This window comes from Neovison vison, chromosome 2, assembly GCF_020171115.1.
Source record: "Neovison vison isolate M4711 chromosome 2, ASM_NN_V1, whole genome shotgun sequence".
In the NCBI taxonomy this organism is placed as follows: domain Eukaryota; kingdom Metazoa; phylum Chordata; class Mammalia; order Carnivora; family Mustelidae; genus Neogale; species Neogale vison.
The window spans coordinates 228,812,603-228,839,642 of record NC_058092.1 but is presented as its reverse complement, the minus strand read 5'-3'; the positions used below and the strand labels follow the sequence as shown (position 1 = coordinate 228,839,642).

The 27,040-nt window shown below is 51.9% G+C and overlaps 1 protein-coding gene across 1 annotated transcript in view; it reads right to left on the bottom strand.

Annotated features, from left to right (window-relative positions):
• Positions 1 to 27,040, bottom strand: part of GRK5 (G protein-coupled receptor kinase 5) — a 204,404-nt gene that overhangs the window by 51,568 nt on the left and 125,796 nt on the right. The window contains exon 3 of the mRNA XM_044240620.1: positions 5,043 to 5,155. Within this exon, the coding sequence (XP_044096555.1) occupies positions 5,043 to 5,155 (113 nt within the window). The remainder of the gene's footprint in view (positions 1 to 5,042; positions 5,156 to 27,040) is intronic.

Here is a 27,040-nt window from a genome sequence, read left to right as displayed (position 1 = left end):
TTTCATTTAATCAGAAAGCAAGTTCCATGAGGGCAAGAACTTCCTTCTCCTCCTCAGCGTATAGTCTCCAGCTGCTAGAACAGAGGATGATACACTACAGACATCCAGGAAATAAGTGCTAACCAGCTGACTGGGTACATGCCACATCTCCCCAACCCCAAAGAGAAGGGACCTGAGAACTTTCAGTCATGCCACCCAAGTGAGGGGACAGGAGGGTTCTAAATGAGCTGGCATGCCACCAATGCTCCCAGAAAACAGGGGAGAGAAGTACATCGATCTTGACGAAGTCTGTGGAAAGGCCATACTGGCCTGTGGAGGTTAACACTGGAGCCCCTTCTGGTCCCAACCAGGTGGACAAATCCTCTTTGAGCTCAAATCAAGTCATGGCTTTGACTTTGGTCTCCGATCCTGTCTCTCTGTGAGAAGGACAATGAAGGAGTCCTTCTCAGGATCCCAAGAGGCCCTTGACAACTAAAACTGAGGGGTGCGTTAGCCCTGCGGCCTGCTGAATGACACGCGGCAGTTCCGCTGCCCCTCCGTTACTCAGACCCCACTTCAAAACAGCCACGGGTCTCCTGCTTGACTCGAGAAACTCAAACACTGGGACTGTGCAGGACAGCAGCGTTTCCTGGGGACTATGTCAGAGCCTGATGAGGACTGGTTATTTTTAATAAACCCCACTTGGGAGAAATTCAGCATAGAGGTGGGAACGGTGTAGATGGTGCTGGCTGAGCCAAGGAGCACCAGGGCTGTATGCGGCCTCCTCGGAGTTCCAGTCAGGGTGGAAGGAAAAAACCCATTTCAGGCGAGGGCTGCGCCAGCCCTGGAAAACTCAATAAAGTCTTCCTGCGTAAAAGAGGTGTTCCAAAGCCTGGTCATTTGACGTCAAGATGGGTGATGAAAAGGCCCTGCTAGTTCCCAGAGATGCAGACAAAATGCGAGGGGCGGGGCCGGCCTCTCTGAGCAGCGACGGCGTTAAGGCGAATGTAAAGAACATTTGTCGCATCAACACGGGGAGCCAGACTCACATTTCCTTTCCAGAAAAAGAGCTCTTGGTACTGGCCCAGCAAAAGGGAACGTCTGCACGACTAGAATGAAAATGGGCATCCATTGGATTTTTTTTTTCCTTCTTCTCAAACTGACTATAAGCGTCTAACAAGACACGTGGCTGGAAAATTCCACTGGCTCCTGGGTTTAGCCTTGCCCTGCTCTGCCTCATCAACTCTCTAGACGAGTCTCAAAGCTGGCAATGCCTCATCTTTTCCAAATGGGGAGCAGCCTTGGTCCACGGCTCGGTCTTTGGTCCTCACCTCTCCTTCCACATTCATCTCCTGGGTCAGCTCACCTAGCCCATGGCCCTAAATACCAGCTCTACGTTGACAACTCTCCACCTTTCATATCTAGCCCAGACCTTTCTTGCAGACGCCAACTTGAACATCCATCTCCCCTCAATCATCTCCATTTGGATGTCCGCGAGACCCTCCGGCTGAGCGAGCCTAAGATGGAGCTCCTGGTCTTTTCCCAAACACACCTCCCACAGCCTTTCCCTTCCTCCATCCTTCCATCTGTTCAGGTCAACGCTTTGAAGTCATCCTTAACTCTTCTACCTACCCACAAGGCATCCAAAAATACTTTTCACTCTGCCTCCAAAACATGCCCCAAATTCATCCACTCTCACCACCACCAAAAGCTTCCGCGCTGGCTTGAGCAACCATCGGCCTTTGCCTGGACTGCTACAGTAGCCTCCTATCAGAGCTCCTGTGCCCACCCTTTCCCCTCCAATACAGGAGCCAGAGGGATCCCTAAGAATCCTGTCAGACCATGCCACTGCTCTGTTCAGAGCCCTCCACTGGCTCCCCGTTTCACTCAAAGTCAAAGTTCTTTAATGGCACAAGGTCTTGCATAATCAACAACTCCCCTAGACCCCTCTCTGCCCTTGCTCCCTCCATTCCAGCCACAGATGCTGGGCCTGTAGGCCTTTGCACTGGCTGTTGCCTGGCTTGCCTTGCCCTTCCACCACATACTCCCCTGGCAAACTCTCACAGAGGGGTTCCGCACCCACCCAGAGGCAGCATCACTCCTTTGGTCTGTCTGTGGAGGCGGCATGCCTGACTAATAACGCCACTCTGCCGGCACGGCCCGATAGTGAGGCTCAGGTGCGGTTTGGAGCCAGCACCTAGAGCAGAGGGCACAACAGGGCGGGGCGGCTGGGGAAGGCTTCTGAGAGTAGAATATGAGAGAAGAAGGAACAAGCAGGCATTCTCCTGAGGGCTACCTGGGGGCATTTCAGAAATCAGAAGTGAGGAAGCCAGGGCCGAGAGACTTCCACCTCGGTGGTGGCAAGTCCAAAAACGCTGAGCTCAAGAAAGACCCGGGTGAAGGTCAAGGATGAATAGTGCAGGTGGAGGCCTGGCCGTGGAAGTCCTGGTACTCAGCCTCAGAACTTGGGACTCCATCCTAGGTGTCAATGCTTCCCAACCCTGGATACACAATACAGCTAGGGGCAACTTGAAAAATGCCGATGTCTATTAGAAATCAGGCCCAAACCACAGGTGATGAGCAAACTGTGGTCTCCAAGTACCATTTCCCAGTAGAGGAACCAGGGCTCCTTGGAGATACAAAGGACTCTAAATCTAGGGCAGGAAAGATACAAGATGAGCTGTAACATCACATCCTACAGGATAGCAAACAGCTGCCCATGACTACTGCATCCTCTCAAGGGCTGAAAATCCAACCTGGTGGCCAACAATGAGATCCCAGAGCATAAGGAAGGATAATGACCACCACACACTGAAATGCATCCACGTGTAAATCCATGCCTTTAAAACAAACTGGTTACTACCACTGGAAGGTGCCAGTGAACTGAGCTGGTATTTAGAAAACATAAATACAGGGAAAGAATGAAGCAACTCCTCCATGAACTTTGCCACCGGGTAACCAAATAGTAATCAAAAGGAAGTGCCCCAGTTAACAAATGAAAAGGAATGACAAAATGAGAATGTTGCCGCGCTGCAACCCCTACTTAATCAACACATTTGGGTACCGCCTAAATCAGCCGCCATCTCTGACAGAAAGACAAGCAGAGAGTAACGTCCCCTGATGGAAGAATAAGAAACCACTTATGAAGTCACCCTGCCCCTGCCAAAAAACAACAACCACCAAAAAACCCAACTGAAACTCAATCTGGTCAAGTTTCTTGATTCAATCAGCAATTTGCAAGCAATTCAGAGACACCCGTTACACGACACGTGGGATGGCAGCAAATTCACACTATGGGACACTCTTAAGGATGAACAAGGAGAGATGGTTCTAACCTGTTAAAACATGCATTTATGAAAAGTGAGAAAGTTGGACATCTAAACACTAATATTTGATGATAATCATTACTTTTCTTAGAGCCGCACGAAGGGTATTGTGGTGATTTTTTTGTGTGAGAGAGAGCCCTTATCGTTCCGGAACACTGAAAGGAAATGCTCACAGATGAGATCCTATGTGTGAGATCTGCTATGAAACACTACAGGGGGGCAGGACCTGGCGAAACAAGACTGGCCGTGAGTTCATAATGGTTCAAGCGGGGTGAGCGGTGCATATATTGCTCTCTGACTTCACTTTTAACCATTTGAAATTATGAGAAGTTAGGAAACTACTAGCCCCCACCCCCACCCCCTCTGAGATTCAGGTTAATGAGTCTGGGCTTCAGCTTCAGGCCCTGGTAATTATTAAGGCTCCCCAGGTGTTTCTATTACTCAGCCAAGGTTGAAAGCTCTTGTAGTCACTATGTGAGACACGCTGAGAGCCTCCACCAAAACCAAGACAGAGGCAATGGAGGGAACTGGTCTGCGAGGGGTCAAGGAATCAAGCATATAGTCCTGGATTAGATGGGGGAAGGGATGATGAAGAGAAAGGGGTCAAGGACATTCCAAAGTTTTTAGGCTTAGGTGACTACGGGTGCTGGTCACTGGATTCAGGCACATGTCAGGCCTAGCGGGTTTGGGGATTGAGGGGAAGGTGACTTCTGGGGGAACTACTCAGTGGGCAGTTTGGTTTGTAAATCTCGAGATTCACACTGAGACCCTGAAGCAGACACAGAATCCGGGGCCCCACTGGACTGCCCCCTAAACCTAGACAGAGGTTGGGATGGCCACAGCCAAGAGTGGCATCAGGGCCTCTAGGAAACAGCAGCATCTTGGTCCCCTGCCCTGGGAAGGAACTCCTGGAAATACCCCATTCCTTCATGGCTGGTTTCCATTCCTTGCCCTCCCACCCACTGTCCACCTTCCCTGGGCAGACACCCAGAAGGCAGTCTGCCAGGCTGGGGCGCCCTGCCTTCCTGCACAAGTGCTGAGGAATTCCTGCATAGTCCTACGTCCTGTCCTAACAGCCCATGCAGACGAGGCACCGTTTGTTTAACAGATCAATGACTGGTAAACGTGAAGGAAGTCTCCATTCGGCATCAAACATGTCCATACATGCCAGCACGTGCTGGAGGCAGCAACGGTCAGATTGGCTTCCAATGGCCAACACATGTTCATTACACAAACGTTTACTTTAAGCCTGTATGTGCCATGCTCTGTGCTACACAGGGGTGAAGGGGAAGCCCAGGGTCCTGGCCTCAGGGAACTTACATTCTAGTGGAAAAGTAGACAGTAAATAAGCAAACAAACACAAGGTTTGGAATTTTAGAAAATGGGTTTTCATCTGGAAGAAGGGACCAAGGAATCCGACTGTTACCTTGGGGTGTTATCCAATTTCCCCAGGCGCCACCTTGCATACTAACCCAGGCTCCCAGAATCAGAAAAATGACAGCACTTCCCTTTAAAGCAGCAGTAACTGAGGCCCAGAGACGGAGGTGACCTCTCCATAGTCACCCAGCGGGTGCAGACTTGCAGACAAGTCAGCATTCTCAAAGTCTGCACTGGAAATTTCTTGAGCAACAACTTCATTCTTCACCCTTCTAAATGATGTGGTCTATTTTTTCCTCTGGACAAAAACAATCACTGATCACAGAGGACCAAAGGGCCTCCCCAGGAGCAGGGACTTACCACTGAGTCCAGGAACTGAATGTAACACTCCAGCCCAGGTCTGGTTTCGCAGAACTGCCGGAAAAGCAGTCTCCCAATTGGCTGCTTGTCACATAAACTGCAGTAATCTCTGTCTGGAAACAAGAAAAGAAGAATGTGGTGAGATGCAGGCGAGAGGCAGGCAGGGCCGTCCAGGCAACCCACACCTGGATTCAGAGCCCCAGAGGGATGGAGCAAGACAACTGGCAAACTCTCAGGACCCCTCATTTCTCTCCAAGCTGTGCAGACTCAGAGGGGACAAGGGCATTTTAGAGGATGGCACCAGTGATGCCCCAAGCTCTAGTCTTAGCTCATGCCCCCTCTCCGATGCCCTCACTCCTGTATGCCAGATGCCAGCAGTTCCGGGGACAGTGATGCCACGGCCTGGATGGCTGATCACCATGTCACACTGCCCACTTAGTGACTGGATAAGGGCGGCAGGCATGTAATCCAAACCAGTTCCAACTGGAGTGGACCACACTCTGTGCTTGGACACACTGAGCAGAAATGCTCTCTTTTCCTCTGAGGGCTGGGGTGCGCGGGTGTGAGACCAAGGTCAGCTGCAGTGCCCTTGATACTGCAAGGGAAGCTGCCATGATGATGAGGCTCACACACACAGGGGGTTGGGGTGGGAAAATGACGAAAAGTAAAGTTGGTGTCCTCACGGTGTCACGAATCTCTGGATCAAGCTGTGCCTGCAGCTCAAACCACATCTGAAAAGTTTATTTATGAGCTTTGTTTAGGGCAGTTTGAAAAGATTTAAAAAACACTTGTAATTCAAAGCACTTCAAATTATGAAAACCCTGCATTTTCCAGCTGAGCAGCTAGAGGCATGGAAACAAGAACTGACCAGCCCTCAGCCACACAGCAGCCAAGAGAGCTCCAAAGAGGAAATGCAGTGCAAGACTGCAAGCCTGGAGGCCTGGAGACCAGGTGCTGGTCAATGACTTGCTATGTGACTTCAGGCAACTCACTTGCTCTCTCTGGGCCTTAGTCTTCCTCTGGACAATAAAGGTGCCTGTTGGAGGTAAGATGGGGGGTGGGGAGGGTGCTGCAAGTGGTACCTTCTGGCTCTTCCTGCAATGATGCTAAAGCCTCTGCAGGTTTCTCTGGCCAGAAAGATGCTCAATGGACTGAGTCATGTTACCTCGAACCCTCTCCAGCACTCATCGCTGGACCTTTGATTGCGTAGCTGCACTAGGAACAGTCAGCTGTCCTCGTGGGCAAACCAGGAAGAGGGTGAGTTAGACCTCAGGAGAGCCACCCGAACAAAAGGAACGATGATATCCTCACCCAGTGCAGAGGAGGAACAAGGACAATCATCCCTGGAGAGGGGATTTCTCTGAAGACAAGAAACACAACAAGGAGAGAGGACCACAACCATCATGTCCACTCACTTTCACACCCGAAGAGTTTATCCACAGCAGGTAAAGCTGTGACTTGTAGGGAGGGTGGTGGCTGTGAGCATGGGCTCTGGAGCTAAATGCCTGGGTTCAAACGCCGGCCTCACTGTGTGCCTGTGTGTCCTGAGGCATCTGACTTAACACCTACATCCCTCAGTCTCCGCATCTGTAAACTAGGGACACTAATCATACCTACCTTCTAGGACTATCCTGAGGATTAAATAAGACAATGCATAGAAAAGACTCAGAACAGTCTACGGCCATACCACCCTGAACGCGCCCGATCTCGTCTGATCTCGGAAGCTAAGCAGGGTCGGGCCTGGTTAGTACTTGGATGGGAGAAAAGACTCAGAACAGAACCTAACCTACAGAAAATGCTTACTAAACACCACGTGCTATCGTGGAGTTGGTGGGTCTCTTGGTCTCCATTCCCATTCCTTCAAGGAAATCTCTGTCCCCGCGACCAGAAAAATCCAGCCCTAGGCTCTAAGGGGGGGACACACGATGGGCATGTGACCCAGTTCTAGCCAACCAGAGCCTTCATCTCCCAGCCATATGATAGGGTGAGGATGGGCACATGATTCAGCCCTAGCCAATCAGAAGTCCCTATTTTTATCACAGTGATAGGTTCAGAAACAGACATGTGACTTGGCCCCCAGCCAATCAGAGCCCCCTTCTGTGTCCAGGCCACCATGATAGGTTCAAGACACATGACCTGAGTGGGTCGGAGTCTTCTGGAAGTTAAAGGAGAGATGCCTGTTCTTCCCTGGGATGCCCAAGTGTTAGGCTCAGTCAGCCAAGTGCTGCCACAGCTGTGTTTCCCGCGAGGCAGTGAGAACAAACAGCGAGTGAATCGGGAAGGCGAGGCTGAACGCGGAAGAAGGAAACCCGGCGCTGCGACATGACAGGAGCCCCTGAAGCGCGCCTCAGCGAGGCCAGCCTGGTGCCGGCCCTTTCGTTTCGCCGACAGAGTGGGGAGTCGGCTGGCTTGGGCTCGTGTCCGCGGCAACTCGGACAGCAGGTGAGGAGGCGTCCAGGCCGGAGAGCTCTGCAGCCCGCTTCTCCTCTCAGGGGCGGACGGCCTGAGAGCAGCCACTCTCTGTGGGATTCACCAGTCCTAAGTACCTTGCGTGTGAGGCGGCTCCCAAACATCGCGTCCTCTCCCGAACGGACGGTTTGGTCAACGCGGAGAGCCGCCCTCGGGTTCCCTTCTTGCTCCGCTCCCCGAGTGGTCTGGACTGTTGCCTTAACTCGGTGACCTCCCCCCGCGCAGACGGTCCCCAGAGAGCCGTTCCCTCGGACCTTGAACCCACCTCAGCGTGGGCCAGAATCGGCCGGGCGGCGGGGAACGGGCTGCAGTGCCAGCCCTCAGGGAGCTTGGATTCCGCTGGAAAGGGTAGAGGGTGTGGGTGAGCAGACAAGATCCCAAGTGACGGTAATAAAATGTCAAGTCAGATGAGTGTTATCGTCAGCCACAGCAGGGAATGGAGGGAGCCGAGGGGTGACAAGTCTGTAGCCCGCACCTGTGAGCGTGATGCGGGTGGATGGAGCCTGCGTTCTCACTGCCTCCCACTCGACCTGAATCCCGCCCTACCCCCCTCCCCCATGCCCAGGTGAGGAAAACAAACCTCCTCACGCTTTCCCAATCAGCTGAACCTCCCCAGCACAAACACAGAATGGAAGCACATTACCCAGCGTCAACCTCCAGTTTTATTCAATTATGGCAGACAGACCCACTCGCTTATGTGATTTGAGCCATGTGCCCCTCCCCATTTCCAAAAGCAATTAAGAGATTTCATGTACCATCTTGTGATTCCTTACGGGTTCATCTGACAGGATTTTTTCTCTCCATAAGGCATTTGCTGTCAGTATGGAAACAAGGCCGTTATAAACTCACAGCACAGTAAACACCATGTGATTCCAACACAAGCTGTCAGCACCTCAGTTCCGCGCCTCTCCCAGCTGTACAGAGGATCCCAGGCAAGAAAGCCACTCACGGGAAGCCCAGAAAGAGATAAAAGAGTCAGTAATCATCTCTCTGGATTCTTTTCTTCCGGGCTTCTATCAAGATAAATGGGCCTATCTTCTGAGGCAGCATCGTCACCGCCACCAACAACAAAATCAGAGTGCGACGTTTGCAGTTCCTTTAGAAATGAAGAACGAGGGCACAGAAGGGAGACCAGGAATCTGGAAGTTGATCAGCATGATGGGAGGAGATGCACATTGCCATGTGCAAACCCAAGGTGTGGATCGCTTCTACAAAGTGAGATGACACAAGTTGGAAGCTTGGGGAGGTCTCCAATACATCTTCAGAGCAGACCCTCTTTTCTTGGTTCCTACAGAAGCCTTCCTATCGTTTAAATCCAGCTTGCAGCCCCCGCCCCCCCACATCCCTCTCTGAAGTGTGATCTGTTGGGTGTGGTGGCGAGGGCCATCCTGGAAAGAAGGGCAGAGCTTTGTCTCTGTCTCTGAATGTCTCTCTCTCTCTCGGGCCAGGGGAACCCTGAGATGTTATGCACACAGCCTTGCATGCACTGTACACACACACACACACACACACACACACACACTCCAGCTCTTCTAGAACATGAGAACCCTGCTTTGGGCTATGTGCTTCATTGGCCCTTCTCTCTAAGCCAGAAAAAAACTGTGATATAAGTTATGAGGGGAAATCAGACTCCTCTATCCCAAAGTATCCACCAATCATGTAATTATTTGACTTTTCTGGGTCCATCATTTAACAAACTGTCTCCTGAGGTCTCCTGATTTTTGATATAAGAAGGTTTCTTGTGCTCACTTCGGCAGCACATATACTAAAATTAGGTTTCTTCAACTTTAAGACTTTCTTCTTGAACTCATCACCTGGGGGTTGTGGGTCTATATGAGTGGGAGGAAGCACACCTTATATTTACTGGCAGGTTAATGATCCAGTAAGAGGCTTAGAGTTAACAGCTGGTGGTCAGTTAGGACCAAGAATTGGGGTGTGGCCTTTGTGATGTGACGTTTGACCTTGGCCATGGTAATAGAGGTCTAGTGGACACAGCAAACTGAAGCATATTTAGACAAAGGTGAGTGGAAATAGGGAAGGGCCTATGAAGCCCCTCATAAGCTCTAGGACACTGAGCTGTGCTCTTGATCAAAAGGAAGAGTGCCCCAAGGAGGGGTTGGGTTCACCATGCACACAGGAGCATAGTGGGAGGTAACATGTTGCAAAGGCAGACTGGGCCCGGGAAATAGCCGGGCTCCAAGGTCAAGGAGACTGGATGGATTCAGTGTCCCATCAGGGATTACTGATTTTAGAGCACATGTGATTCAAGTAGTCCACAGAAAGGTGGATGACAATGGGGTGGAGAGCAGAGAGCCTGAGACATGCCAAGAGGAGGTCACTGGTTGGGGAGCCATTGATGTATGGATAGGGAGGGCACAGTCCCTCTGGTAGGACTCCTGCTTTCATGATGACCTAGACTGAACTGACTTTAAGAAAACCACGTATGTCATTGGTGTGGGTTTGACACCTCCTCAGCATGCCCATGAACAGGAAGGCAGGACCGCCACACTTTCCTCTAACACTGAACTGAATTCCAGCCGTGTCTTTAGACAGAACCATTTCTTCCTAGGAGATAATCCCTTTAGCAAATTGGCAGCTGCTTGTTGAACCCTTAATGGGCACTGTGTTCTGGGCCTTGTTATGAGCATCCCTTAGAGCAGACAAGGCACCACACACTTTGTTATTGTCCTAAGAAGTCTGCTTAGCAGTCAAGACAGGAAGGAGTCATGTTCACAGACAGGGCTAGTTTCATGGACATGAAACAAAATTGCCTAAGGCAGGCCTGCTGGGAATGGTTAGGAAGATGTCTCAGCATAGACGGCACAGAATGCTCTGGTGATGGTGGGCCCATGGCAGAGGTGGTACCCATAGGAAAGCACCCTGGAGCATGGACTGGGAGTTGACCACCTTGCTGAGAGCAATGCGAGCAGAGGCCGAGTGCTGGGGAAGAAGGAGGAGGAAGGTCAAAGCCTGAGAAATGGGGCCAGAAGTTGGGGGGCGGGGAGGAAAAGGAGAAGCTACAGAGGAGGCAAGTCCCCATGTGAGAAGCCAGGAAGGCCAGGAGGGCATGGCCAAGCAGTGTGGAAGGTGTGTTTAGGGAAAGAATTCAGGGCTAGGTCTGTGACCATCACAAGGAGCAAGTGAGTAGACCTTCAAGAATGGCTTAAAGTATTCAAAGTTTCCTCAACAAATTACAAATAGAATGACCAGAGGATCCAGCATTACCACTTCTAGATATTTATGCAAAAGAATGGAAACCAAGATTTCAGAGATGCCCGCACTCACTCCATGCTCACTGCGACACACGTCACAATGGCCAAGATGTGGAAACAATTTAAATGTTCATGGACCAATAGATGATTTTTTTTTAAATGTGGCATAAACATTCCATGGAATATTATTCAGCCTTAAAAAGGAAGGAAATTATGCCATACGGGACAACTAGAAAGGACCTTGAGGTGCCAAACCAAATAAGCCCACCATGGAAGGACATACTTCATGATTCCACATGTACTTTTATGTGTATCTTAAAATACACAAACTCTTAGAAACAAGGGAAAATGGTGATTGCCAGGGGCTAGGGGATGGGGCCATGGGGACAGGTTGCTTGATGGGTATAAAGTTTTAGTCCCACAAGATGATTAAATTCTAGAGCTCTGCTGTACCATGTCGTGCCTAGTTAACAACAGTGTATTTGCACTTAAAATTTTAAATTTTAACAGGATAGATCCCCTGTTAAATGTTCTTAAAAAAATTTTTTTAAAAAGAGAACGGGCAGGGAGCCTGCGTCCTCCACTCTCTCTCTACCTGACTCTCTGCCTACTTGTGATCTCTTGTCTGTCAAGTAAATAAATAAAATCTTAAAAAAGAGAGAGAGAGAGAGAACGGCTTAAAAAAATAAACAGAAAGTGATAGTTGCTTGGGGATGGGAGATGAGGCAAGAAGGGACAGGAATCAGAATGTAGTGTTGACTGAGGGTGTCAGCAAACAAATGTACTTGGTAATGAACATAACTGCCTGGGAATACACAGGCAAGCACGCGGGCATGTGCATGTAGATCTGCTACAAGCATGTCCTGAAGGTCTAGGCACAGCCAAGTCACTTTCAGTTTTACCCCACATAGTCGGGCATGACACCAAGTTACAAGACAAGGGCCCTGTCCTCACCGCTGCCACCTCATGGTGTTGGGTGCTGTGCTGAGAGCCTCTCCTTGTCTCCTGGCCTGTTCTCATGGCACCACTACCTCAGGACTACTGGAAAGGATACCCGCTATAGACTAAATGTTTGTGTCTCCCCAAATTCATACAGAGAAATCTAATCCCCACTGTGATGGTCACTGAGGCCGGGGCCTTTAGGGGTGATTAGGTCATGGGGGTAGAGCGCTCACGAGTGGGATTCATGCCCGTATAGAAGAGATTCCTGAGAACTCCCTCACCCCTCCTGCCAAGTGAGGACATGGCAAGAAGATGGTCATTTATGAAGCAGAAGGCAGACTTTCACCAGACGGCAAATCTGCCAGGACCTTGATCTTGGACTCCCAGCATCCGGAACTGTGAGAAATACATGTTCATTGTTTAAAATACCCAGTCTGTGGTATTCTGTGGGGCCCGGCCACCTCTCGTCTCCCGCAGGCGGGCACCCCGGGTGAGGCTGTCCATGGCCGCCGTGGATGAGCACCACAGGAGTGTGCCTGCCCAGTCTCAGCACTCAGCAGGCCCCACGGAAGCTGTAGCCCCTAGGCCCAATCTTAGCTCCTCTAGAAGATGCAAGAAATGGTAGCTTTTACTTCGCCGAAGGTTCAGGAAGAAAATGGGAGGTAGCTAGTGAAAGGGGACTTGACTCCACATCACCAAAGAAGGCAAAAGCCGCCCCTCCTGCGGCGGAGCCATGGCCTCCCAGCTCAGATCGGGCAGGGGCCAGGGCTCTGCTGGCCTCCTCTGCCTCCCCGGCAGTCTCCCTCTCACAGAGAAGCCACATGTCCCCACAGCGCATGGCTGAGGTTAGACTCTCACAACCCAGTCAACTCCTTCACGACTCCCAACCCCCGGTGGACTCAGAAACAGGAATGTTATCGATAGTGAAGAGAAATAAATGCTGTCACTGTTTTCATTCTTTTCGAGTGACATGAAATGGGAACATACTTTCTTAATTAAGAGCTGTGGTATGCGGACGCTTGGAGGGCAACCAGATTTTCCCAACTGAAGGCCAGAACACAGGCGGCGAGGACAGCGTGGCTCCCCTCAGAAGGCCACAAACCCAAGTGAGCGAGGCCGCCACCCCCTCCCCCCCGGCCGGGAGAGTTGGCGTCAGTCCCCTGCTTGCAGATGGGGAGCAAGGAGAAGTCGTGGCTTGGGGGGTGGGGTGTCGCTGACTGGAACCTGCTTGGGACTGATTTCATTGTTGCCCAGGCACTCCTTGAACTGGGGCCAATGAAAATGCACGTTCCATTGCAGAAGTAAGAGCAAGAAAGGCGGCTTCCTGAGGAAATGGAAACGCTAACACGGCTCACACCGGAGCCCTTGGAAATGAAACCACATGTTTATTGTACATGGCGGGTTGGGGGGGGGTCCAAAAGCGATTTCTGGAACCATCTTTCTACCAACTGGAGGTTTATATTAGTTTGTGCTGTTTCATCTTCATTTTATTTTAACATTGTTTTTCCTACATACCAGGGGTCGGTTGTTGCTGTTGTTCTTTCTTTCTTTCTTTCTTTTTGGTTTTCCTTTTTTTCGAAGGGTGGGGAGGGGCTGATAGGTCCTAAGGCAATTTAGCAAAACAGATGTGAGGAGACTGGATTAGGCAGGGCCCATGAGCCCTTCACTTTGCTGTACTCCAGGTCTAAAACAATAAACAGAAAAGTGATTTGAAAACAGCTTTCTCTTAAAAATTCCTGCCAAAGCTGGAAAAAACAATCGAGTGTTTGCTCTAAGGAAAAAGCTCTCTGACGTTTGAAAGGCAAGATAGCATCACGGATAATGGCAATTCTTCACAGCCCACCTCTTGGAAGGAGCAAGGGAGGAGAAGGGAAACATTTGGTATTTGGTTAGCAACAGCTGAGTGGGCTCCTAGTGCTTCAAGAGAGATGTTTTCATGTGAAAAGAAAATGACATATGGCACATTACACAAACACACCCAAGCCAAGCCCCATCTTCCTGTGCCTTTTGTCCCCCTCATTCTGGTCTCGAGTTTTACTGAGAGTCTGGGAAGGAGCGGGGTGGGGGCTGAGCTGGACAGGACACAGAGCATATGCTGTCACCGCAGGGCCCTCTGGGCAATAATGGGGCCCCAGAGTCAGGCAGTGACCTCTCCCTCATCCTCAAGGCCAAGAAAAGCAAACAATTTAGAAATTCCCTTGCAGTGGTAATGAAACTAAGAATCGGGTGGATAAGTGGAGGAGCTGGTGGCCTCAGTGGACCCAGGCAGACAGAGGAACTGCAGGCAATAGCTGGAATGAGTTGGGCCCAGAGGGAAGCCAGTTCCAGGCCTGGCTCTTTTACCCACCCTCTGCAGATGAGAGGCCTGAACCCCTGCACTCTGAGCCCTCTCCTACACTGCAAGCCCACCGCCCTGGGATCGGAAGCCTTCCTTCCATGCCAGCACCAGGTGAGCGTGACAACCGAGAGGTGGGCAGAAGGGCACCTGCTCCATCAGCAGTGCGGGCTCTGGAAAAGTCCAGGCAGGAAGGAGACACACCAACATGTGGCCTCTGGTCCTTTCTATTTCTCTAGATTCTCAATATTTTCACAAATGGGAGGAACGCAACTATTCTAAAAACATAGCTGCAAAACCACTGAGCCACCAGACATGACCCCGGTTAGGGTGCGGGGCCTGGATCATAAGCCAGGTGCTCAGCACTCTGTGTTCACCCCGAGTGGGCTGTAATGGAACCTTCTGGAGAGCTAGGACCAGGCCTACAGTGGTACCAGCCACTGGGACAGTTCCATCAACGGTGCTCTCCCTTCTTGGTGACCCAATGCCCTCCCTCGCTCCACTATGCTCACAACCGTCCTGAGGATGCTATATTCTACAGTCACAGTCTTTCTACAAGCTTTTTTCTCCTTGGAAAGACATTTCCATACAGATACAGGCAGTTTTAGAAACTGAAACACCCAGGCCAACTGCATCATATCTGGAGATGGTGTCTGGGGTGTTAAAGCTCCCAGGGTGATTCCAGCTCTGTGTTCGCTCACAGTCTAGCTCACCTTTCATCCCCAGCCCCCGGGTCAGAGCCTGGCTGGAGTAGGGCGCAGGTGCAGTGGTAATGAACCAATGATGGAACAAGTGAAAAAATGAATCAATGTCATATGGAGGCCATTGGCTTCCCAACGGGGGAGAAGTCTCAGGCCTACACTCCCTTGACACACCCCCAGTGCTGAATCTGCCACAAATGAAGGTCTCCCCGTGTCACCAGATGATAGAGTTGTTCCTAGCGGGGCTTCAGTCCAAAGGAAACAAAGGGGCTTGCGGTGCCTGGGCCCGAGGTGACGTTGGCCAGGCTGTGCGCTGCACTTGGAGGGGAAGCCGTGGTGGGTCCAGAGGCCCCAGGCGTGAGGTGGGCCTGAATGTGGGACCCTGCCTGACTTGCTGCTTTCCAGAAAGCTCGGCCAGGGCCATGGGAATGGAGCCGGGGGACTGGACTTTGCCTCCAGCTCCTCCTCTGATCCCTGCATGACCTCAGACCCATCATTGTCCCTGGACCTTGGTTTCCCCTTTTCCAGAATGAGCCCGATGAATGACAGGAGCTTCAATGTCCCACCTCCCAACTTGGTAGCTCCCCAGGGAGATTGTGAGGAGCCTGGTGGGGTGGCGACACCACAGAATGGGGCCTTTCTCCAACATCAGAGCTCCGAGTAGAGTACATAACCTTTGGAGTCCTTCAGCCCACAAAGCTGCCTTCCCACCCACACCTGCACTGTGACCAGAGCAGGAACAGAGCAAGCATGAGCTTAAAGGTAGTATTTCTAGAAGGCCCAGGAAGGATGATGTCTGAGGGCCAGGAACCCTGGCTTCCAGGAAGCCCTGGCTTCTGTAGCAGCCTGCCACAGTTTGCTGGGAGGCCCTGGGGTTGTTAGTCCCCTTCTCTGTATCTCAGTCTCTCTCGAGGGCTCTTCCAGTTTACCCCTGAGTAGCAATGTCTGACCCAGCCCTACCGTGAGCTGCCGTGGCCTGGGAGGTGAGGGCGGCGGTGGGGCCATCCAGGGCCCTGGGGACTGGCTTCACCTGGAGCTATGAGCTAATGAAGCTAGAGCCGCAGGAGGGCGGGGCCAGGAAGTGGCGGGGCCAGCGCAGGCCAAGGCAAACAGCAGCCTCCGCGCAGAGAGGCGGCCCCGCTTCTTCCTGGGCCATAGGCCAGGGCCCAGTGAGGCTCACAGCTGTGCTGGCCAAAGGCACTTGAGAAATGAATGTCCGGGAAGGTGAAGGCAACTGACAATCTCCCAAAGGCCCAGATGTCTCGGGGTCTGAAGACCCCAGCTCTAGTGAGCCCCAGTAGGGACTCTGCCAACCTTAGTCAGTGTCCTCCTGGGGACTGAAAGCACAACACCTGCCAAGTGTCCAGCGCTCGTTACCAGCATCACGTTGAGGGTCCATTCTTAATTCGAGGCCAGACCTGTCCTTCCGTAAGACCTGCTCCCTGGCCCTCATTCTTGGGACACAGAGGACAAATGTTAGGTGACAGATATTCTCTGCTTCTGGACTTTTCTCTCAGGTAAACCTCTGTTTTCCCCCAGCTGCTTTCTCCTGAACCTAGAATACCAGTCACCCGACACACCCAAACTCTGTTTCTCCGAGGAACAGAGCTGGGAGGCCTTGGGCCGCTAGCAACTGATCCAGGTTTTTGGTAATTAAACATGAGACCATGTCAACAACTCCCACCAAGCCGTCTTTGCCTAAGTCAGCCCCAGACCCAAGAGGGGCTATGGTGGGGGAGACAGGCATGTTTGCGGGTGCACAGAGCTCCCCCAATGCCCGTGTTGCAGATAAGAGATGGAAGAGGCACGCTGCTTCTGCAGAAACAAACACAGACAAAGCTAGAGTCTCAATTCAGACTTTGCTCAGCTGTGTTTTAGGTCAGGGGTGTCTGGATTTTAAATATGGATTTTTTATAGTATTTGGCAGAGCTTGTTTTCAGAAAGAAATGACCTTCGGGCCAGACAGTGGCTTTCCCACTTTGCCACCTGATGTATAGCGATAATCACAGAAACAGTAAGAGCTAACACGAATGGGGCACTTGCTGTATACGAGGCCCCTAGCTAGACATTTTACATGCTTGTCTCCTGAAGACCTCAGAATTTTCAGATGAAGCCAAACAATGAGGCACTGAGAAGGATTAGGCCTTCAGAGCAGCAAATGACAGAGATAGGATCTGAACTCAGCTCCTTCTGATACTAGAACAACTGTTCTGGAACTTTGAGTTTCTAGGGACCCGGAGCAGCAGCCCGTAAGGACCTGGGACCCTGAGAGGTGGATGACATCTCACCAGTGATACCACTTGGCGACCTCTGGGAGCCCACGGGGGAGGGCGCACCCTTCTAACATAGACATACCCATGACCGGTGGTCATTCCACTTCCATGGGCCCGGGACTGCTGTGTACACCGTATCTGGGAGCTCCAGCCACATGCTAAGGACTAGAAAAGCCGTGACAACTCAGGGGCTGGCAATCAGCCGGACAGTTACACTCCGCAGGCTGGGCCGGTGCAGGAGAATTATTTGGAATGCTCTCTTTTCCCCCCACCCCCTCCTCCTCCAGAACACCTGATCCAAGTGTGCTGTCCCCTCCCTGGCTCTGAGCTCCTGCAGCTCTGACGCCTGTGGGACACCTGTGATCACGTAACTTCTGTGCTGTCTCATTCCTCTGGCTGCTGTCCTCAGACTTGGCCTTGGCTCCTCGGTCGAGCTGCAAATTCTTTCTCCACTGCCACCCCTTCTGCACCCTCTGCAGAGTCTGGGACAGTGTGGACACTATGAGGTCACCAATAAATATACGACTGATTAAAGCAGGAGCAGCCATGAGAAAAGTCATTCACTAGGATCCTGTTTACACTTCTTTTGTCAAAACAAATCCTTTGCTCCTTGAAGATAGAAGTCTTAAAGTCCTCGGTGTCTAGAAGTAAATGCTTGGCTTTTAAGAGGGGGTTGGAACTGCATTTCATAGCACATTCCTGGGCGCGGACCTACATGGAGGCAAGACCTTCAGCCAACAGGACAGAACTCCAAGCAGGGCAGGACCCAACCCGGGGCAGACAGGGCCAGGCCGCCTGTTCCCCGAGAACCCCAGCGCCGAGCGCGGAGCCTGGCGTGCAGCCAGCACACAGAGACATTGCACGAGCGAATGGAGAGAACACATTAGCCACCTAACCTGTCCATTTGCTTGCTCTTGGTGATACGCTAACATACTTATATCCAAATTCTGCCCTGTGCTGTGTCAAGTCCATGAATGGCTCTGCCCATGGGAAATGAAGCCCCTTTCCAGCACTGACATCGCCCCCCCCCACCATGCAGTAGTATCACAGCTGGAGAAAGGACACGTCACAGAGCATGCTCTGAGACCTGGCAGAAAACCCAAAGAAAAGCCAGTCCAACACCCTCCCCTCCCAGATGGGGAAACTGAGGCCCGGGTGGGGAAAGGGTCTCAACTTATTCATCACCCCAGGACTTGCTCGGCTGCCTCAGTCGCTCACAGGCCCTGGACTAGTGTCAAAAGGGAGCCAAAGTCCTCTAGTAAAACTCAAAGACCCCCACCCAAGAGCCCACCCCCAAGTCTGGCACAGAGAGAGACCCAGTCAAGCCTCTCAAAACTCCCTCCTGGGATGTGGCACTTTGAGTGCCGTGAAGTGTAGCTGCTTCCTTCAGCCTGGAGACCTGGAGGCGAGGCTGGACGGGGCCTCACGCAGGTCGTCAGGTGCTGTGTCTCTGCGTGCAGCCAACTAGACGCTTTTAATTGTCAAGAAGAAAAAAAGCAAAAGACCTCATGCGTTTTCATTTTTATCTAAGTAGAAGGGCACAATCAGTTTGCCAGCGTGCCGTACCACCTCTTGCCAAAACCCACTTATTTTAAACTAAAGCTTTCTTAGCCATCCAAGTACAGAACCAAAGCACGCAGGCCCCAAAGGCACATGCTTTTCTTTGGTCCCGTCATTCCTTCTTTCTTTCTGAAGAGCCCCACATATCTTGTAGCTGTCTAGACCGCCCAAGTTCCGGCTCAGCCTGGAGCACAGCCCTCTGTTAATGCTTTTTCTCTTCCCTTTGGCTCCTAGCTCGTAGTAGACGTTTCGACAAATATTTATCCGACACTAAGCCTCAGAGGTATCCTCCTCAGCTACTCAGCAGAAGACAGATAGCTGGGAACAGAAAAGAAAAAAAAAAAAAAAGATTGGGATGATCAGAGAACACCCCTATTTCTAAATGGTCTGAAAATGTAACCCACAATGGCTGTTTGTTTTAAATTGCTCCTTGCCAAGAACAATGTTCGGATGATAGAAAAATTCCACACTGGAACCTCCAATGCTTACTTATTTTTCATTCTGAGCACCTGCATGGAAAAGCAGCATTGTTCAGAAAATGTTAACCAGTAAAAAGGGACGGGGAACTCACAACAGCTCCTGTTCAGCACGCTGGACCAGAATGCCTTTGAGGACGTCTTACTGGGGGGACCTGGGCTTTGACCGGCCAGGCTGGGGCTGCACTTTTCTCTGAGTCAGGGCCAGGAGGTGACCAGAGCATCACAGGAGGAAGGCAGAGACCGTTCCTTGCAGACAGGGGCTGCATGGGGGCCAGCGGCAGACAAACTAGACCCACGCGTAGTTGGAACCCAATCAGGAATGTATGTTGCATAGCCCAAGGGACCCACAACTAGGAGAGAATCCAGTTCCTTCCAAAAGGGGCTCAGAATCACATTTCCAATGGAAGCATAGCTCACAGACGTCATTCATGGTTGGGGTTAAGCCAACAGGATACCCTGAAGCTCTAGTCCAGACCAAAACAGCTGCAGAGCTCCACCCTCAAAGGGAATCCTTCTGGACCTGGCTGCTGTCTGGTGGTTGGCCACATAAGTCTCCAGTGCCCTTATCTTTACAGCCAGATTTGTTCAGCACATTAGCCGGGCTGGATCTGGAAGGCAGCTATGCTCACCACTATACCACCAACGCGCCGGGCTGGATCTGATAAGCCAGGACCCCCCTCTCTCACTCTTCCTTTAAGACTGATTGAGCAGCTACTTGGTGCCCGGGCTGTGTTAGGCCAGAGGATCAAGAGATCATCAGAAATACCTAGCATCCCAGGCACCCAAGAAGCTGGTCCAGCTCTCGGCTCTTTCCCTTGGCGCTACCCCAGAAGTCCTCCAGGATGAGAAGCAGCGGATGGGTGACAGGCAGAAGGATGAACTCATCTCCTAGCCACCTTTGCTGCTAGGTGTGGCTCGATGACCAAGCTTGCAAAGGAATGTGCCCAGAAATCATGGCTCCAAGTTAGAAATTATGCCCTTAAAGGGAAAGGGTATGTGCCTTTTCCTTCAGCGTCCCCCTTCCTACAGCAAGACGTGCCTAGAAAGCAGACACAGTGGGCTGCCATCTGGGACCAGGAGGAAGAGGGCAACACCTGAGGGACAGAGGAGACTGGAAAGGAATGGTCACACAGAAGTTCCATCACTGCCCTAGACCCCTACCCACGCCCTGTTCCAGGAGAGAGAAATAGGCTTCTCCCTCGTTTATACCGGCTTAGTCTGCCTCTTTGGTACAGCAGCCAAACCTGTACTTGATCCGACCAACCATGTACCCGCCGTCTGACCTTTTCCGAGATGCATTTTCTTGGTCCTCAAACGGAGATCATGGTAAAATGACCTACCTCCATCAAGGCGCCTAGCATGGAGCCTGGCACGTCCTAGGCCCCCAGTAAATACTGTCAAGCCACTGTTATCATAAGGGGCAGCTGCTGGCTGTTCCCGCCCTACTCCCCTGTGCCTGGCCCCTTCGATGCCCAACCAGGAGAGAGTGTGAGCACACCCTGCCACTGAAAGGGTGAACCAGAACTTCTGCTCACCCCCCAGCCTTGTCTAATAAATCAGGCGCCGTTTCACACGCTCCTTTGCCACAGAGCGGGAGACTGCCGTGTCGCTTCAAACACAACGCACCCACCCGACTTCCCCTGTGCAAACCAGGTGGCTGTGATCCGGTTCTAAGGGCCCCGGGCTCCTCAGACAGCCCCTACACGTAGGCAGAGAGAGGACTATTTCCTGATAGAGTAACAGCACCCACGTCTCAAAACACTTGTGTTCTTTTCTGAAGATGGTGACTCGAGGGGCGCCTGGGGGGCTCAGTGGGTTAAAGCCTCTGCCCTCGGCTCAGGTCATGATCCCAGAGTGCTGGGATCGAGTCCCAGATTGGGCTCTCTGCTCAGCAAGGAGCCTGCTTCCGCCTCTCTCCCTCTGCCTGCCTCTCTGCCTACTTGTGGTCTCTGTCTGTCAAATAAATAAATAAATAAAATCTTAAGGAAAAAAAAAATAAAGATGGTGACTCGAAAGGCAGAACGTTATTCCTCCCTGTTGAACATGATTCAGTCTTCCTCCCCTACAAAATCCTGGGTCATCCACATTGGAAGAATATTTTAGTAAGAGTTACAGTTCGGATGCTGGAAGGTTCTGAAGTCAACAGAACTGGTTTTGCTGTATATTACATAAAATAAACACTCTGGTTCCAGGAACTCAAGGGAGTGCACTGAGAACCACATTTGTTTTCCCAAGATGCATGTGTTGTGGCCACTCGTGTGTCTCTAGGGTCCCCAAAGGGCACAGGCGAGGGGCAATCCCAAGCTGACCACACCAGCCCCTGGGCTGATGCTGCATTTACTTAGGAGGGCTGGGAAGGTGGGTGAGCTACAAGCACCCGAGGGGCAGAAGCCCATGCAGGCTCTGGCCCCAGGCTCTGTGTAAGTGGCTAACCACCAGACTGTATACAGGGCAACCAAGGGCTTCCTGAGAACTGACGTTCCTGCCTTTAAATATGGATTTCCTTCTTGTAGTATCACTGCCTCCAGTGGTCACAGCACAGAGTGGGGGCGGCCTAGAGCTGGGGCTCACACTTCCAGGAGCCGCCTTTCCAGTCGGAACCCCCTCTGAGCCTCACCCAGGGCTAGGCACCAGCATGGGCCCCAAGTCTGGGCTCCTATAACTGCCCCTCCAAGGCACTCAACACAGGGGATCTTCGAAATCTGCCCGGATTTCGCTTGATCGCTTGATGACTTACTTCCCTTCCCACCTTCTGCCTGGAAATGGAGCCCAAGCCCTGCTCATTGGGTTCAGGGCTGTGCTCCCCAGAGTGAGGCCTGATGCGAAGCAGGTTCTCAGAAATGGGAGGGTGAGTGAACGGCGACCAGGGTTTGCTGAATACGGGAATGACTTTGATCCTGATGAGGCCTCCCCATCTAGGCAGTCAGAGAGCAGCAAAGACCGTCCGCCGACAAACGTGCGGGGTCACCTGTCCACATGCAGCCACCCGGGCATCGGCACACGCCTGCTGTAGTAAGTACACATGTATCTGGCATCTACTAGGAGCCAAATGCTTTAGGACTCCCTTCTCTCACTTAATGCTACCCTGTGGGGCGGAGAGCACTTCCCTCTAGCACAGCCAGTCTAAGGGACTTGCCCAAGGTCATAAAGCGGCGGTGGAGAGGCTCACCCTTGGGAACTGAAGGGAAGGCAGCAATTTGCTCTTTCCTTAAGAGGAAGCCACCGTTTCCCAGCAGAGAAATAGGCGAGCCCCAGGCTCAGAAACCCTCAGGACCTCCACCATGGAGGAGGGGAGACTCAGAGTGACGTGGGGCCTGGGAACAGGGAACAGAGGATGACCCCAAGCAAAGGGCTCTGGGCCAGGTGCAGAGGGAGAAGACAGGGATGGGAGATGCCGGGAGGGTGAATCTTCTCGTAACCAGAGGGCTGCAACCACTTTAAGTCCTTCAGCATGGAACTACAAGAGGGGCTGCTCCTTCTCCTTCAGGCTGGGGTCTACACTCTGAAGAGCAACTTACTGAACACCTTTGGAGCCCACCAGGGGCCCAGGTGAGCCAGGCTGAGGGACAGACACAAGAGAGGCCAAAGACAGGTTCTGCACCCCTCGAGTGGATGGGCTCACAGACTTCTTTGGGGGAGGCCCGAGCACTGTGGAGAAACATCAAGTTCCACCACAGGAGCAGCTCCCCCCAGGCTCCCCAACCTCTCTCAGCCTCCCCCAGCCTCTCCAGCCTCCCCCAGCCTCCTTGCAACCCTGCCTGGAACCCATGTCTCCTCTGGACTTGGTGCATGAACCCAAACCCCTGCGCTGGGAACACTGTCCTCATTCTAGAAACAAAGACACTGCAGAAACTTAAATTTTCTAAACCTGGCAGTGAGCACTCCCTTCCTCAGTTGAATCTGGCATTTGAGTCTAAAAGAGGGGGACAATACAAGGTGAGGAAGGCAATAAAATCGACAGCAAGGACCTGTCCGCACAATCCTGTCCTATCACAGTCCATCTTGACGGAAAGACTGGCCTCCCTGGCAGCGGGGCCATGGCAGCGGGGCTAGCCACCACATGCGGCCACCCTGCTCTGCAGATGTCTCTCTGCTACAGAAGGGCCACCGGGGTCCTCAGCTCTGCTTTGGCCTGCCTAGGCCCCTCCCTGCCTACCTGGAATTCCCTTCCCCCACTTCCCTCCACGCTAAGGACCAGAGGGCCCTCCTACTTAAATGGTTGCATCAAGCTATAGCTCCCTTGCTGGGCCAAGGAGGAACCAGAGGGTCCCCTCTTACCACAGCCGCAGAGAGAAAGCAGCTCCCGGGAAACAGCCACAGCTCATCTCAATTACTGGGAGGGACTGCATATGGGGTGGCCAGAAATGGGCCAGATTCTCCCTAAGCACACATGCTACCCAAGTCCAACATATGTGTGTGCATACACCTCCTCCAGGAAGCCTTCTTGGATTGCCCCAGCCCCATTTCTAGGCTCCTGCACAATCCCTCCAAAATGATTTCTTTGATGCGTAGTAGCAGTTGTCTCCTGCTATGGCCCGGGGGGCCCAAAACAGTGAAAGGGGCTCAGGGTATATTGTGGGCCGAGTTGTACCTCCCCACCAAAAAAAATTCCCATGTTGAAGTCCTAACCCTCAGTGCAACTATATTTGGAGACCTGGCCTTTATGGAATTAACAACGGTTAAACCTGGTTATAAGGTAGGGCCCTCATCAGAGGGGTGGTGTCCTTAGGAGACGATAAAGAGACACCAGAGATTGCTCTCCCCCTCCCTGTGCACACAGAGCAAAGGGCCTATGAGGACACAACAAGAGGCAGCCATCTGCAAGCCAGGAAAAGAGTTCTCGCCAGAAATCCATCCTGTCAGTACCCTGACCTCAGACTCCCAGCCCCAAGAACTGTGAGAAAATAAATCCCGTTGTCTAAGCCAGTAAGCCCTTGTCATTTTGTTCCGGCAGCCTGAGCTGGCCGATAGCAGGTGGGTGATCAAAAGAGCAAGGTCTGTGGCTCAATACTGGCCATTTATAAGCTCAGTGATCTGTGACAAATCACTTGGCCTCAGTTTCCTGGGCTGTGAAATGGGGGCTACTAACCGTCTATCCTGCCTGCCTTCCTAAGAGGCCTGTGGAGGCCCTGGGAAAAGGTGGCCAGACCGCAGGGTAGGAGGGCTGGGGCAGGAGATGGACAGCAGCTCAATCCTGGCCCCCCCACTCACCACCTGGGTGACCCCAGACAAGTCAGACGATCTGAGCGGCTTGCATAAGCTGAGCATTTGCTGTGTGCTAGGTACAGCCCTGGGAGTGTGAATACTGCTGTTCGTGGGAGTGACAGCCACACACTAGACACAGCCTTCAAGGCAGGGCCAGCCATGCCTTCTGGGAAGCCTCCCCAGTATGCTGCCTCCCAGCCCTCACCACTGCTGGCCGCGGGACACCAGCTGGTGCTCCAGGAACTGGGGAAAGCTGGCCCTTTGCTCCTTCCCACTGCACGATGGGGATATCAGCTGGGGCTTTGGAAACAAGGGGCCAAACCATTCCAGGTCACCTGTGGCACTATCCAAGACTTATACACTTTCCACACCGAAGCCACTCTCCTTTGGAGTGTCACTGACACAGCCAACCCGGAGGATGGGAATCGGCTCAGCAGACACTTCCCAGCCTGGCTCAGGAGGCTTCCTTAACACCTGTCCAAAATCCAGTACCCGTGGGACTGAGTTAGGAGTCAAGAAGTGCACCCCCAGGCACCCATCACCATGCTGATGGCCCCTAAGGACAGGAGGCCTGATAGGCCACGTGGCCACGATGGCAGGCAGGGAGCTGAGTGGTGGGGTCCCTTGCTTGCATGGAAAGAAACACATGCAGAGCTGTAAATGGTGGGGGCCAGCAGAGGAGGACTGTGTTTGAGCTGCCATTGCTAACACTGAACGAGTTTCAGTCAGTCTCTGGCCCCTGGACACAGGTCTCTGGAGAACAGCCAAGAACAGTGCACCAGAATGGAACATTCCACACCAGGGCTGGAGGGACCCCCTCCCCGTTATTGGCCATAGCTCTCCCAACGTCTCCCTGACCCCAAGTACCACCTAGCACAGGACACTCCCATGTGGGCCTCAGCCTCCATCTCCTGGGGGCCAATTTGTAGACACGACACAGGTCCCTCTAGACACACTTCTCCGTCGTGCTGAGGGTCTCAGACTTCAGGGAATTTGCCCAGAGAAAGGGAACCGCTTCCAAATGCAGTGGAAGGCCAGAGCCCACCCCGTCTCCCATTTGTTGCTTTATCTTTGCAGCATAAACAAGCTTCGCCTACATTTATGGTTAAATTGGTCAAATCCTATTCCTCAGCCAGCCCTGCTCTGTCATTTAAAAGGAAAAAAAAAACACCACTTACAGATCACTTTCATTACCTTGGATAGGGCAAAGCGCCTGGCATCACTTCACTCCGCCTGGGCTCTAGGCTCTGGTTGGCCCCCACTCCTTTCACACCCCACTGGTTATTAAGAATTTTCCCTTCCCTAGCCAGGTCTCACCCACATGCTGTTCTTCTGTAGGCGTGGAAGCTCCTTGTCCTGGGGCTGGGTCTTTGTTGACAATGCCATAGAGGTATCCTGAGACAGCCCAGAACTGGCAGGTTGCTAAAGGGAGGGCCGGCCATGCAAATTTCAGGAAAGCAAAGCCTTTTTCCTTTTGTCTGTTTTGAGAAGGGTTCTTACACGAGAAGACAAATCCTCCCATAGACGGTGTTGAAAATTTGTGACAAAAGGGGTCAGTGGTGGGTTAAGCTAAGCCTTGGCACACAGAGGGTTGTGGTTCTGTTTTGTTGTTTTTTGTTGTTTGTTTGTTTGTTTTTTGGTAGTTCTATTTCAGGTGCTTCCCTGTTGATGGTTCTGGGGTGCAAATGGAAATAAGCCTGGGATCAAAGGAGCGAGAAGGAGTTGGAAGAGCCCAAAGTTTTCAGAAGTTGGATCTATGCAGCCCTGGGAGGAGACATGTGGCCATGGTTAGGGGGCTGCTCCCACAAGGCATCAGGCAAACAGGACTCTAGATACCCCAACCTGGGAAATCAGACAGGACCCCAGAAATCAAGAAGGTGTGAGCCACGAACATGGTCTGGACAATTTCTGCACCAGATATTGTAGACATGACTATGTTCCTGGAGAACTTTTTAAAATTATAAAGGTCTGGGCCCAGAGACTCTGAGTCTGTAATGCCTTAGAACTATTTACTTCTTAAAAGCTTCAAGGTGATTCTGACGTTAGGCTCTACTCTAGGCTCCCCCTGTTGAAACCACTAATTTTCCACCAAACTGAGGAAGAGGGTGCATAGGCAATGGAATTGTCATTATGTCTTTTTTTAGTTGTCCTCTGTTTTGCCTAAGAATTTGTTTTGCCTAAGCCTATCATAATGTCATACTCTGCCCGACAGAATTTGCTCTCCTCTACGTCCATTTTGGTCTCAAGACAGTATGGACTCTCGCTCATACTTTGGTCCATAGAGCTGGGTTGTAATACCGTTGTTGTTCAGTAGGTGTCGTTAAAACACAGGGCGACCACGACCCAGTCCTGAAATTCCCCATCTGTTCTTGCCTCACACCAACACATTAGTACCTTTCTTCATCAGTGTTCTGGATGTATTTATTTATTTATTTTTAAAGATTGTATTTATTCATTTGACAGAGAGAGAGAGAGAGAGACAGCAAGCACAAGCAGGGGGAGCAGCTGAGGGAGAGGGAGAGGCAGGCTCTCTGTCAAGCAGGGAGCCCAATGCGGGGCTCAATCCCAGGACCCCAGGACCATGACCTCAGCCAAAGGTGGACACTTAACTGACTGAGCCACCCAGGCACCCCAGTCCTCTAGATTTAAAAGTTTCTATCTTGAATTATCTTAACATGAAGAACAACCATCCACCGCCACTTGTTTCTCAGAGCTCAGGAAATGTGATCTCACAGGGATTCTCACTGGTTCTCTTCTCCTTCTGTCTCCTCTCCTACAACGATGCAACTCAAACTTTAGGGACTCAGGACATCTTGACACCT